Source organism: Morus notabilis, unplaced genomic scaffold, assembly GCF_000414095.1.
Source record: "Morus notabilis unplaced genomic scaffold, ASM41409v2 Scaffold203, whole genome shotgun sequence".
Lineage (NCBI taxonomy): Eukaryota > Viridiplantae > Streptophyta > Magnoliopsida > Rosales > Moraceae > Morus > Morus notabilis.
The window spans coordinates 687,698-699,990 of NW_010361196.1; the positions used below are offsets into that span (position 1 = coordinate 687,698).

Genomic DNA, 12,293 nt, shown 5'->3' on the forward strand with positions numbered 1-12,293 from the left:
CCTCTTTTTCATACAAGAATTTGATATTGTATTGGATGTTTTAACAACAATTAGTTTTTTCTTGTAGTGCAGGCAATGGAGACTGCTGTATTGCTCACAGAGTATTCTCGGGCATCTTGCGATCCGATGTCATGTGCATGGCCTGTGGTTTCACATCTACGACATATGACCCGTGCGTTGACATCTCACTGGACTTGGAGCCAACCCAAGGGGGTTCTGCAAAGATGGCATCGACGAAGTCCCTTCATCCTTGCAATGGTGAAGCAGATTGCCTGAATTCAAGGCACAACTGTGGAACATCTACCCTGCTGGGTTGCTTGGACCGTTTTACGAGACCCGAGAGATTGGGCTCCGACCAAAAATTCTTCTGCCAGCAGTGTCAGGTGAGGCAGGAATCACTAAAACAGATGTCTATAAGAAAGCTTCCGCTAGTTTCTTGCTTCCATATCAAAAGATTCGAGCATTCTTCGGTCCGCAAAATGTCAAGAAAGGTTGACAGATACTTGCAGTTCCCAATTTCATTGGACATGGCACCTTATCTTTCATCTTCTATCTTGAGAAGCCGATTCGGGAATAGGATTTTCCCTTTTGACGGAGTTGAGCCGGACACTTCAAATGACTTGTCCTCGGAGTTTGAGCTGTTTGCTGTTGTCACTCACTCAGGTAAGCTAGATGCTGGCCATTATGTGACTTACTTACGGTTATGTAACCAATGGTACAAGTGTGATGATGCTTGGATAACTCAAGTCAATGAGAGCATTGTGCGAGCAGCTCAAGGATACATGATGTTCTATGTACAGAAGATGCTGTACTACAAAGCAAGCGAGAAACAGGTTGCTGGATGAAATGCTGGTGAGAAAATAAAATTTTTTCATATTATACTAATTGGAAATGGCTGTTGCAAGTGAGGGCTGGTTGGTAACATGAAGTAATTAACCATGGGCCAGTTTTGTTGACATTGAAGAAAAATGTCATTTGAGTTGCGAAGTGTCATGGTCAAAGACTAAGCAACTCTCTTGCTCACAGAGGATATATTTATATATGAAAGCTTATTCCAAGTTGCAGCATGAAGTGCTAAATTTTTTAGGCAGTCTTGCTCTGGGGAAATATTAATTTATGAAGGTAAGGATCACTGGGAAAATGGATTATGATATGTTTTTGCCCCAATTAGTATTTTGAACATTCAAGTGCTGTTAACGGGGTTGATCATTATTACTGATGGATCATCAAAAGTTGCTATGCTTTGAGGTCTGGTTTACTGGTATACCAATTACTTCCTTAACACGGCAAACTATGCCAAAAATCTGATTTAAGTCTCAAATTCTTGAACCAGATGTTTGTCCTTGTGCTCACCAAGATTCTTTGCTGTGGCATTTAACATTAATACAAGGAATTTGAGCTAAATTGGGCTATGTTCAACCTGCTTTACTTTTCGTATAATCTTCACGCACTCGTTGCTTGCAAATTCTACCCGAAAAGCTGTATAAATTATGCCTTCTTTTGTTTAACTAGTTTAGTTCAGTTTAACTCAATTCGAATAGTCAACGCAGTTTAAATTTATGTTTGGTAAGAATAAAGTTCAAATAATATTTCTCGTTTAAATTAAGTTAAACTGTTCAATTTAAAGTTTAGTTCTTTTTTTAAGTTTAACCGTTCAAATAATTTTTAAATAGTAAAAAGATGTTCACTCTCTCATTTCACATCTACCAAACACGAATTCAAATTTTATTCCTTATTTACATTAAAATTTTAATTGCACATTCAAACGCTAATTTAAACTATAATTTAAACTATACTGTTCAAATTTTCTGTTCAAACAAAAAAGTCTAAATAAATAAAATTCGGACCAGCGAGCAAAATGAGGGCTATGTTATTTACAAGAGGAAAGTAGAGAAGATTTCAAGTTTAATCATTATTTTTTTTAATTTTATTATTTATGTCACTACACAATTTTAGTATTAATACCAAAAATAACTTGCAGGATACGAAAATAATATGTAAGTTATTAATGACGTAAGATAAATTTAACAACAATAATAAAAATACAATAGTGTTACTTTATCGATAGCGTTGTTAATTATTCCCCTGAAAACTATCAATGTCGTCTGTTGGCCACTAACTGGTGTCGCTAGTGAGAACTCTGAAAGGAATGGGTTTTCTTATCTCTCGTGAAAGAGTCTGTTGCTATTTTCATCTGCAAGAATTTTTCTGTGGAAACTGAAAAAGACGTTCCAAGATGTGTTATGCTTGTAGCATTCAAACATCGTGTCCAAAGTATCAAAGATATTGGCAAGGGTAAATTGTCTATTGATAGTTGTTTGTTATTTTACCAAAAAACTAAACATTCAAAAAAAGTGTGTTGAAAGTTTGTACAAACAAATCCTGTATCTTGTATTTATGATCAAATTTGTATATGATTTTAGCAAAAGAAAGTCTTGCAATTATGTGGTGATATGAGATGCATTTATATAGAGAGTAGAGGACTTTTAACACATTTTGCCCTCTAAACTTGCCGTGATTTAACAATTTACTTCTCTTAAAATTAAAAAAAAAAAAAAAAAAAAAAAAAAAAACTTGTGATCTTAGAAATCAACGCATTAACTTGCTTCATTGTTACAGCTAACTCCATTTGAAAAAGAAAAGTAACATTTTTATACTTTATATGCCCTAGTTATTAAAAGATGAATATGCTACGTCGCAAAAAAAAAAAAAAAAAAAAAAAAAAAAAGAGGGTAGAAATCAACGCATTAACTTGCTTCATTGTTACAGCTAACTCCATTTGAAAAAGAAAAGTAACATTTTTATACTTTATATGCCCTAGTTATTAAAAGATGAATATGCTACGTCGAAAAAAAAAAAAAAAAAAAAAAAAAACAGAGAGAGAGAAGTGAAGAGAAAAGAAAGAAAGAAAGAAACGGTTAAACTATGGTCGAGCAATCGGACCAACTTTGATCCGTATGTGTCGAGCGCTCCAGAAGTTAGGGACTTATTCCTAACGTTGAGAGCTGACAGTTCATGAGATGTTCCTAGGTTGAGGAGAACTCCCAAGGACAAAGGGTATAGGTCGAGAACTCCACATAAGCCTTTGAAGGTTACAACATCGAGAAGTCTACGGGATCATATTTAAATCAAATCCCACCAAATCAGGAAGAGATAAATCATATCAAGTATCTGAATTCAAATTGGGAGATCATATAGCGATTAACGAGGATAATCCCTCGAATTCAGTTATTCAAATAAGAGAATATCCAAAAAATCCCTTAATTAAAGGAATTGAACGGATCATCATCAAAAAATTAGGGATAACATTTAAAACGACAGGAGAGCCTATAAAAAGGGGTTGAACTTCTCATTTGATTTTTTACGCACTATTTTCCCACTGAGAGAAATTGTACTTTTAAGTATTAGTGCATCAACAAGTGGACGTAGGCAAAGAGTTTCTGCCGAACCATTATAAATTTCTGTGTACTCTTTATTTTTCGGCATTATTTCTTAATTTATTCGTGAGTTATCGCGCGAGTGTTCCCATAGAGGTTAAATTCTGAGTTGACGAATTTTCACTGTCAACAATTGGCACTAGAAGGAGGGCATAGACCCAGAATTCATGAATCCAGCTATGGTAGCGGACATGCCTCAGAGAAGAACTCGCAGTGTGACAGCTAACCAACGAAGTACACTTTCCATATAACCAGGCTCTCGTCGTGAAGCTATGATTGGTAAGCACACGGTTTGCCACATCCTGGTTGACCCGAACAAGGTTACAAAGTAACACTCAGCCCCTCTATGGCTTTACAGGGGACTGCGTCATCCCTGTAAGGATAATTGAACTGCCGATAACTGTGGGCGACCGACCACACACCTCGACTGTTTTATCCAAGTTCTTGGTTATGAAGGGAGGTGATCAGTATAACGCCATTATCAGAAGGCCGACGTTGAGAGCCTTAAAGGCCATAACATCGATATATCATCAAATGATGAAGTTCCCAACCCCCAATGGGATTGGAAAGGTGAGAGCAAATCAATATGAGTCCAGGCTTACCTACTCTGAGACGGTGCACCATTACGAGAAGCCCGGTCAGGCGAGAAGAGAGATGCAAATGGTGGCCACTAGAGCTATGAACGTGGACTTAGATCCCAGGCTCCTAGAGGAAGAGTCGGGGACAAGACCTATTGAAGAGTTGCTCGAAGTCCCCATTGATGAGATGGAGCCGACAAGAAAACTGAAGATTGGCTCATAGCTTGGGAAGCAGAGGAGAGAAGAGTTGGTGAACTCCCTCAAGGGGAATCTCGATGTATTCACCTGGACACACGATGATATGGTGGGGATAAATATGAAAATTATGAGCCATATGCTCAACATAGATGAAAAATATCCCCCCAAGAGGCAAAAGCTTTGGCCAATGAATGCTGAGAGGTATGAAGCTCTACGGGAAGAGGTCGACAAGTTGATCAGAAACAACTTCATTAGAGAGTGACTATACCCCAAATGGGTTTCGAATCCATTGTTAGTATTGAATCCCAACGGGAAGTGGCGAACATGTGTGGATTTTAGCGACCTCAACTAGGCATGTCCAAAGGACAGCTTCCCGCTTCCAAGGATAGACCAGCTAGTCGACGCCATAGCCGAACATGAGCTCCTAAGCTTCATGGATGCGTATTCTGGCTACAACCAGATCCCGATGTTCCACCTAGATGAGGAACATACAACATTTATAACCGATCAAGGCCTATACTGTTACAAGGTAATGCCTTTTGGCCTTGTGCATGCAGGAGCCACCTACCAGTGTCTCGTCAACAAAATGTTCGCCGATTAGATAGGAAAGACTATTAGGTGCACGTCAATGATATGCTGGTAAAAAGTAAGAAATCCAAATAACATGTAGAACACCTCAAGGGATGTTTTATGTTCTGAGGATATATAAAACTAAGCTGAACCCCCTTAAGTGTGCCTTTAGGATTAAATCATGAAAATTCCTAGGGTTCATAGTGAGTAGTCAAGGAATTGAGGCCAATCCAGAGAAAATCCAGGCACTCATTAACATGAAATCACCAAACCGGCCCAAAGAAGTCTAGAAGCTGACGGGGTGTGTAGCGGCGCTGAACATATTTATCTCCAAATCCACCGACAAGTGCCTTTCGTTCTTTGACACCCTTAGAGGAAGCAAGCCATTTCAATGGATGGAGGAGAGTGAACGTGCATTCCATCAATTGAAGGAGCATCTTGGAAGGCCACCCCTACTGTCCAAGCATGTGCCTGGAGAAGTGCTAAGTTTATATCTCGCGGTATCAGAACACGCCGTTAGTTCAGTGTTAATTCACGAAGATAAGGTGCAGCTGCCATTTTACTATACCAGCAAGCACCTCCTCGACGCGGAAACACGATATCCGCAGATAGAAAAGCTTGCCTTAACATTAGTGGTGACGTCTAGAAAGCTACGACACTTTTTCCAGGCCCGTACAATTCAAGTTTTGACAAATTACCCCTTAAGGCAGGTGTTAGAAAAACGTGACGCCTCTAGGATATTGCTCAAGTGGTCAATCAAGCTCAACCAATTTGATATCGATTACAAGCCGTGGGCGGCCATAAAGGTCAAGCTCTGGCCAACTTTATGGCAGAGTTCACTGGCCTACCAGATGGACAGCGCCGAGAAAGAATCGCCCAGATGGAAGCTCTATGTCGACGGAAGCTCTAATGAAAATGGTTGTGGAGCAGGGCTGATTCTACACACTCCAGAGGGTTACAAAATAACCTCTGCCATCAGGTTTACGTTCTCCACATCTAACAACAAAGCTTAGTATGAAGCCTTACTAGCAGGACTTCGGCTAGCAGAGCAGTTAAGGGTGGAGACCATAGATATCTTCAGTGATTCACAGCTGATTGTAAATCAGATAAAGGACCAATACCAGGCCAAAGGAGAGAAGATGATGGCATACCTAGCAAAGGTAAAAGTGGGACTAGGAAAATTCAAGGCCTGCGACATACAACAAGTGCCAAGGGCAGAAAACAGTAATGCGGATGCTCTTGCTAGACTGGCTACATCTAAGGATGTAGAGCTGCTAAAGCTAGTACTGATGGAGATCTTGGAGACTCCACCTATCGAAGGAAAGCCAGAGGCGATGCTAGTAGACAGTCGACTGAGTTGGAAAGATCATATTATCAAGTACCTTATCGATGGTGAACTCCTTGAGGATAGGCAGCAAGCTAAATAGTTAACATACCAAGCGTCGAGGTATACGCTCAACGACAATACACTATACCAAAGAGGGTACTCAACACCCCTACTTAGATGCCTTGATGAGAAGGAGGCAAGAAAAGTGCTCTCAGAAATACATGACAGGATCTGCGGCAACCATGCTGGGAGGATATCCTTAGCCTATAAGGTCCTGCGACGGGGATACTGCTGGCCTAATCTTAATAAGGAAGCAGTTGAATACGCGAAGAAATGCGATAGCTGCTAGAGGTATGCCCTCATTCCTCAACTGCATTCAGAAGACCTAACTTTAAAAGTCGCTCCTTGGTTGTTTGCTAAGTGGGGGATTGATATAATTGGTCCGCTACATAGAACCCCATGGGATATAAATTCTGTTGGTTACCGAATCGAATTCGGATCCGGAAGCGTGAGGGATGGCGGATCAAGTATAACAAAAATTTTCATAAAACCTATGAGGTACTCTATAGATTATATTAATTTATGCACAAATAAATTAATCACATTAATTTATTTATTAAGAACTCAATTAGGAATAATACATGGCGGTCGATTAGGATGATAACTTGAGTTCTTTGACCTCGAACAATCCTTGCTCCAAAGCCTTGTGTTTAGAAAACCAATGTCTACGACGTCAATTCTTAGAATCCACGAAGACGTGTGTGTGGGCACACCTGAGACAAAATGGATTAGAATAAACACTCAAATTTCCACAAACACCAACGCATGCACGATGTGGAATTTTTGGAGAAAAATTTTTCCTTCCCACAATAAGAGAATTTCAGCCACAATAAAATATTAGGTCAAAAAATTGTTCAAATATTTATAGAGTAGAATTCAAATTCCTAGAAGGAATCCAATCTTTATCTTCAAGATAAAGCTTGTTAATTATCTCCTATTTGAATTTTGAAACAAAAGTCTCCTACTCCTTATCCTCAAGATGGGTGGCCAACCTAGGTGATCCTATCCCTGTGGTAGGCGCCAAATACAGATAGGGAAGGAAAAGAAAATCATCATTTATCCTGCAGTCCAATTTTGATTCAAATTCAAATTCAAATTTAAGTCAAACTTAAATTAATTTGAATTCTAAATTGAACAACTTATCAAATAAGTTTAAATGGATAAATCCAGATGTGTTCAGATTTAAATTTAAATAATCTCATTATTTAAATAATAATTAATTCTCAATCAATTATTTTTTAGTGTTTAATTTTTAGAATTCCATAATTCTAAAATTCCCATTTTGCCCTTTGTGTCTGGTAGAATTACAAGGACGACACGGGGACTAATGGACCTATAATCCCGAGCTCTAATAAAATTAATAATTAATTAAACACTTTAATTAATTAATTAATTCTATTAATTCCAATAGTTACTCCACTATAAACTTGGAATTGCACTCTTGAAATTATAGACATAAATTACTTCTAAACTGTGAAGTGTCCATTTGATATAGTCACTGCATATAGATCAATCCTTCATAAATAATTCATAATTAGAGCTAGGTAGAATCCATTAACCTCTCTAATTATATCTTTATCCTTGAGTACCATTGATTCTCTAATGTACAGTGATTCATAAAACACATTCATGAATTAGAGCTCCTACTGGTCCAAGTACAGAATTAACCCTCAAGAGAATTATTTATCTACTTCTATCTCAAGAAGGAATGGATTCCATCTCGTATAATAACATTCCCGGCTACCTACTTCATCATGTCTCCAAAATACAAGGAATAGGATTCAGGATCTCATTATGTGAAATACACTCATTCAATATCTCACCATATTAAAAGACACAAATCCATAAATAAGAGTCTGTTAAGAACTCAGGATTAAGATCATTCTATATATGACCATCAATAGACTCAATTAGAATTTCTACACTTAACAAAAATTATTAGAAATTCATATTGTTTCTGTGTCCTTGTTCCATATAATCTCATTATGTGAAATACACTCATTCAATATCTCACCATATTAACAGTGTGGATAACACCGCTCCATTCTAAATGGGAATGACATGTATTAATAATGTTTTAATTAAAGATTCTGAACTTTAATTAAATTCATTATGAACACCGTTTTTTATTATTATCCTTAAACATTATCCTCTCGCATATAACACTTCTATACAACGTTTAAGGTCACATAAATAATCATGGAATTTTCATTTGATATTCATAAAATATTCATAAATATATGCACATAAAATAATGAATAAACTCTTTTATTAAATAAATAATAAATATCCTATTACATCTCATGCTTCTAGGACACCATTCCCAACAAATTCGCCATCATAGCAGTCGACTACTACACGAAGTGGGTTGGGGCCGAGCCCTTAACGACAATATCAGAGGATAAGTGTACAAACTTTATATGGAACAACAAAGTCTGCCGATTTAGTGTACCTCACATTCTCATATCAAATAACGGGAGACAATTCAACAATGACAACACCAATCAGTTCTGCGACTTGTTAGGAATCCACAAGAATTTTTCCTTTGTAATATAACCTCAATCCAATGGTCAAGTCGAGGCAATTAATAAAATAATTAAGGTGACCTTAAAGCGTCGACTTGATAGGTACAAAGGAAAGTGGGCTAAGGAGTTGCCAAAAGTCCTATAGGCCTATAGCACGACGAGCAGAACCACCACCAGAGAAACCCCTTTCTCCATGGTGTACGGAGTTAAAGCAGTTCTACCGGTTGAGATATCTATCCCCACTAGTCGAGTAATGAGATATGACGAGGTTGAAAACCTAGAACGCGTAGGCTTGGAGCTCGACCTGTTGGAAGAAAGGCGCACAGACACATAGTTAAGGCTCACCACGTATCAGGTAAGGACTGCTCGTTGCTTTAACAAAAAGGGTCAAGCAAAAAATATTCAGAGTAGGAGATCTTATCCTTCGAGTTGTGACCCCAAATACCAAGCCTAAAAACTCTGGAGCCTTGGGACCATCTTGGTAAGGCCCCTACAAAATTAAAGAGGTCATGGCAAATGGGTCTTATCGACTAGCAGAGCTGGATGGTCGAGATATTAAACATACTTGGAACGCCGACCAGTTGAAAGCTTACTACCAATAGTTAAGGCTATAGCTATGTAGGTAGGTTTTAGAAGTTAGAATAGAAATTTGTTTGTTTGTTTGCTCTTTCCTTTTTTCCAGGCTTAGAAACCACGACTTGTAAGATTTTGCATTATTAATAAAATTCAAGTGATTCTACTCAATTCTCGACTACTTCATGTTTGACTTATTTACTGTATTGGAAATTATTGACACGTTATCTATCGACAACTATTATACACTGTCAAGAGACATGACAAACTTGTCTTTGACAAGGGGCAAACAAGCCATGGCTGACCCCATAAGTAAAATAAAAAGGCAAGCCCTGGCATGCCAACACTTAGCAAAAATTTGCAAAAATTTTCCCAAACACTTGGGCAAAAAATTTGTTTCTTGAGCTTAGCAGTTGTTACGCATGCGTTGAGAAATAATATATATATATATATATATATATACGTGCACGACCATATTAAAAAAAAGAGATGAAAAGATGCATTTCATAGAAGAAAAATAAAACTTGTCTCGAACATATGGTCGTTACAAAACCAAAGATTTTCTTGGCCTTATGGCCGTTACAAAATAAAACAAAAACTTTTACTACTCAACACCATTCCCCGCATCTCTGCTTCCCAGCGCATCTCCACCTCTCAGCATCTGCTCCCCCTGGTCAGCAGGGTCCACTCCATCAGAAGGCTCAGCTACTTCTACTTCATCCTCATCAGACTCATCGAGGAAGGAGAGGTCGACATGAGGGCGCTTCTTCTTGAAACGGTCTAGGATCTGATTACTGGCGGATTCCATCAAGGATACTTGAAGATCCTCATGTTGGAAAATACGGCATCGAGTGTGCAGCGAAATTTTAAAAATTTAAATCAATGCCAAAGCCAATCAAGAACATGTTCATGATGCTATATAACATAAATACTAAAGATCTAAATCATACCTTTGGAGATTTAGGAAACAACACGTCTGACAGATCAAGGCATTCCAAATAGAAACTGGAAGAGCCTCAACCCACTGGTCTTCTTTGCTATTCTCGTTTCCACGATCAGAGTGTAGGTAGGCACACGTCGTTCAATCTCCTCTTGGTATTCTTGAACTCCTTCCAACCATAAGAGAGCCAAAGGAAAAATCGTTCTTGAGAATTAAACAATTTTTCCTCTCTGGAATCTTTTACCAAAAGCCCACAAAAAGTCTTTCAAGTTATCTAATGAATAATGTGACTTAATAGGCTATTTATAGTGTTTAGCAAGTCATATTTCCGTAATAATTAGGTTTCCCAAAGTTTATCTCGCGTATAGAGTCAGTTTTGCTACGTCAGCATGTGCTACACGTTACAACCAGTCAACCAGTGACATAGACATTATAACTCACCGGTCGACCAGTGCTTCATGAACTGGTCGACCTGTCTGAACTAGCGAAACTTGTTTTCCTAATTTTCTAACACGGAAAACTTGTATAGTACCTTAATTTTGATTCAAGCAACCCAATAGAGAAGTTGCCTGATCAAAACAGTCATATAATAGTTTTCCCATATTAAACAACTCTTAAAACAATAATTCAACAAATTTATCTAGAATTAACTTATCAATTAATTCACCCAATAAATCACTCATGAATTAATTAACCAATCTCATATTAACTTTGATCCTCTTTTACAGAAATAGCACAAGTTACCAATATGTAGGAAATACACCGTATCGTTACAGAAAATTATGTGAGCTAGCAAAGGGACCCGATGGACATATATAAATCAAGATGTCTCCCTTTGGTACATCAAAAGATACAAGTCAAGCATACGGGTTCATTATCCATCTCAGGATTAAGATGACAACATATAGTTCGTCAAAAGTGAATTGTTTTATTCAAACGGAATTATTAATTAAAACAATTCAACTTTGGTCTGACCCAATATAGATTTCACCATTAGAAACTATATCAATGTCTCTACCCATGGAGTCCCACCTCCGATGACCAAGATAAGCTGTCTCCGTTAGGAAGTAGACAACATAACAATCTTAACATGAATAAAGCGCCCAACTTTATTCTCTCGATTGTGAATCATATGATTTAGACTATCATCTTTAGATTCATGTCTTTCGCATATTCTTCTCATTACATGCATGACCTAAAGATTTAGAATGACAGTCTCAGATTTTCAGTTTGCTTATCATACATTCAACTAATATGAACAGAACAAGGACAATACATTGATATATGAAATAAATAAATCTTTATTAATAGTTAAAATGTCTCAAAGAACATTGTTACATTTATTCCTAAGGGCATAAACACTAACAATCTCCCACTTGTACTTAAGTGAGTAAATGTGACATGCTACGCATCCCCATAGCCACGACATGCTTCTCGAAGGCCTTAGTCGGTCGGGCCTTCGTGAACTGAACCGCCATATTATCCTCCGACGCAATCTTGCATATTTTCACATGCCCTTCTTCAATAAAGCTCCTTATCACATGATACTTCCTGTCTATGTGCTTACTCATTTTCTAATATCTTGGTTCTTTGGTGTTAGCTATTGCCGCACTGTTATCACAGTACAATCTCAATGGCTTATCCACACCAGGAACTACTTCAAGATACATAAAAAATTTGGGGGGCACACTAATTCTTCTGAAGCATCCCTAGCTACCACATACTCGGCCTCCATCATTAAGTCAGAAGTGCAAGTTTGCTTGATACTCCTCCAAATGACCGAACCACCTCCCAAAGTAAAAACAGAACCTGAAGTCAATTTCCCAGAATCCAAACAGGATTGCAAATTTGAATCTGTATATCCTAGAGGTGTCAAATCCTCACCGGAATATATCAGCATATAATTTCTAGTCCTCTGAAGATATTTGAATATATGCTTGACCGCTACCCAGTGGTTAGGTCCTGGATTCGACTAATATCAACTTACAATCCTGACCGCATGGTAAATATCCGGTCTAGTACAAAGCATTACATACACGAGGCTCCCAACTACCGAAGCATAGGGTACCTTTGCCATGTATTCTC

At 37.9% G+C, this 12,293-nt stretch overlaps 1 protein-coding gene across 1 annotated transcript in view; it reads left to right on the forward strand.

Moving 5' to 3' along the window:
* The window catches only part of LOC21407642 (ubiquitin carboxyl-terminal hydrolase 22), a 4,465-nt gene extending 2,976 nt beyond the window's left edge, over positions 1 to 1,489 (forward strand). Inside the window, exon 3 of the mRNA XM_010098697.2 lies at positions 73 to 1,489. Coding sequence (XP_010096999.1) covers positions 73 to 845 — 773 coding nt within the window. The 3' untranslated portion in view covers positions 846 to 1,489. The remainder of the gene's footprint in view (positions 1 to 72) is intronic.
* The last annotated feature ends 10,804 nt before the right edge of the window (positions 1,490 to 12,293 follow it).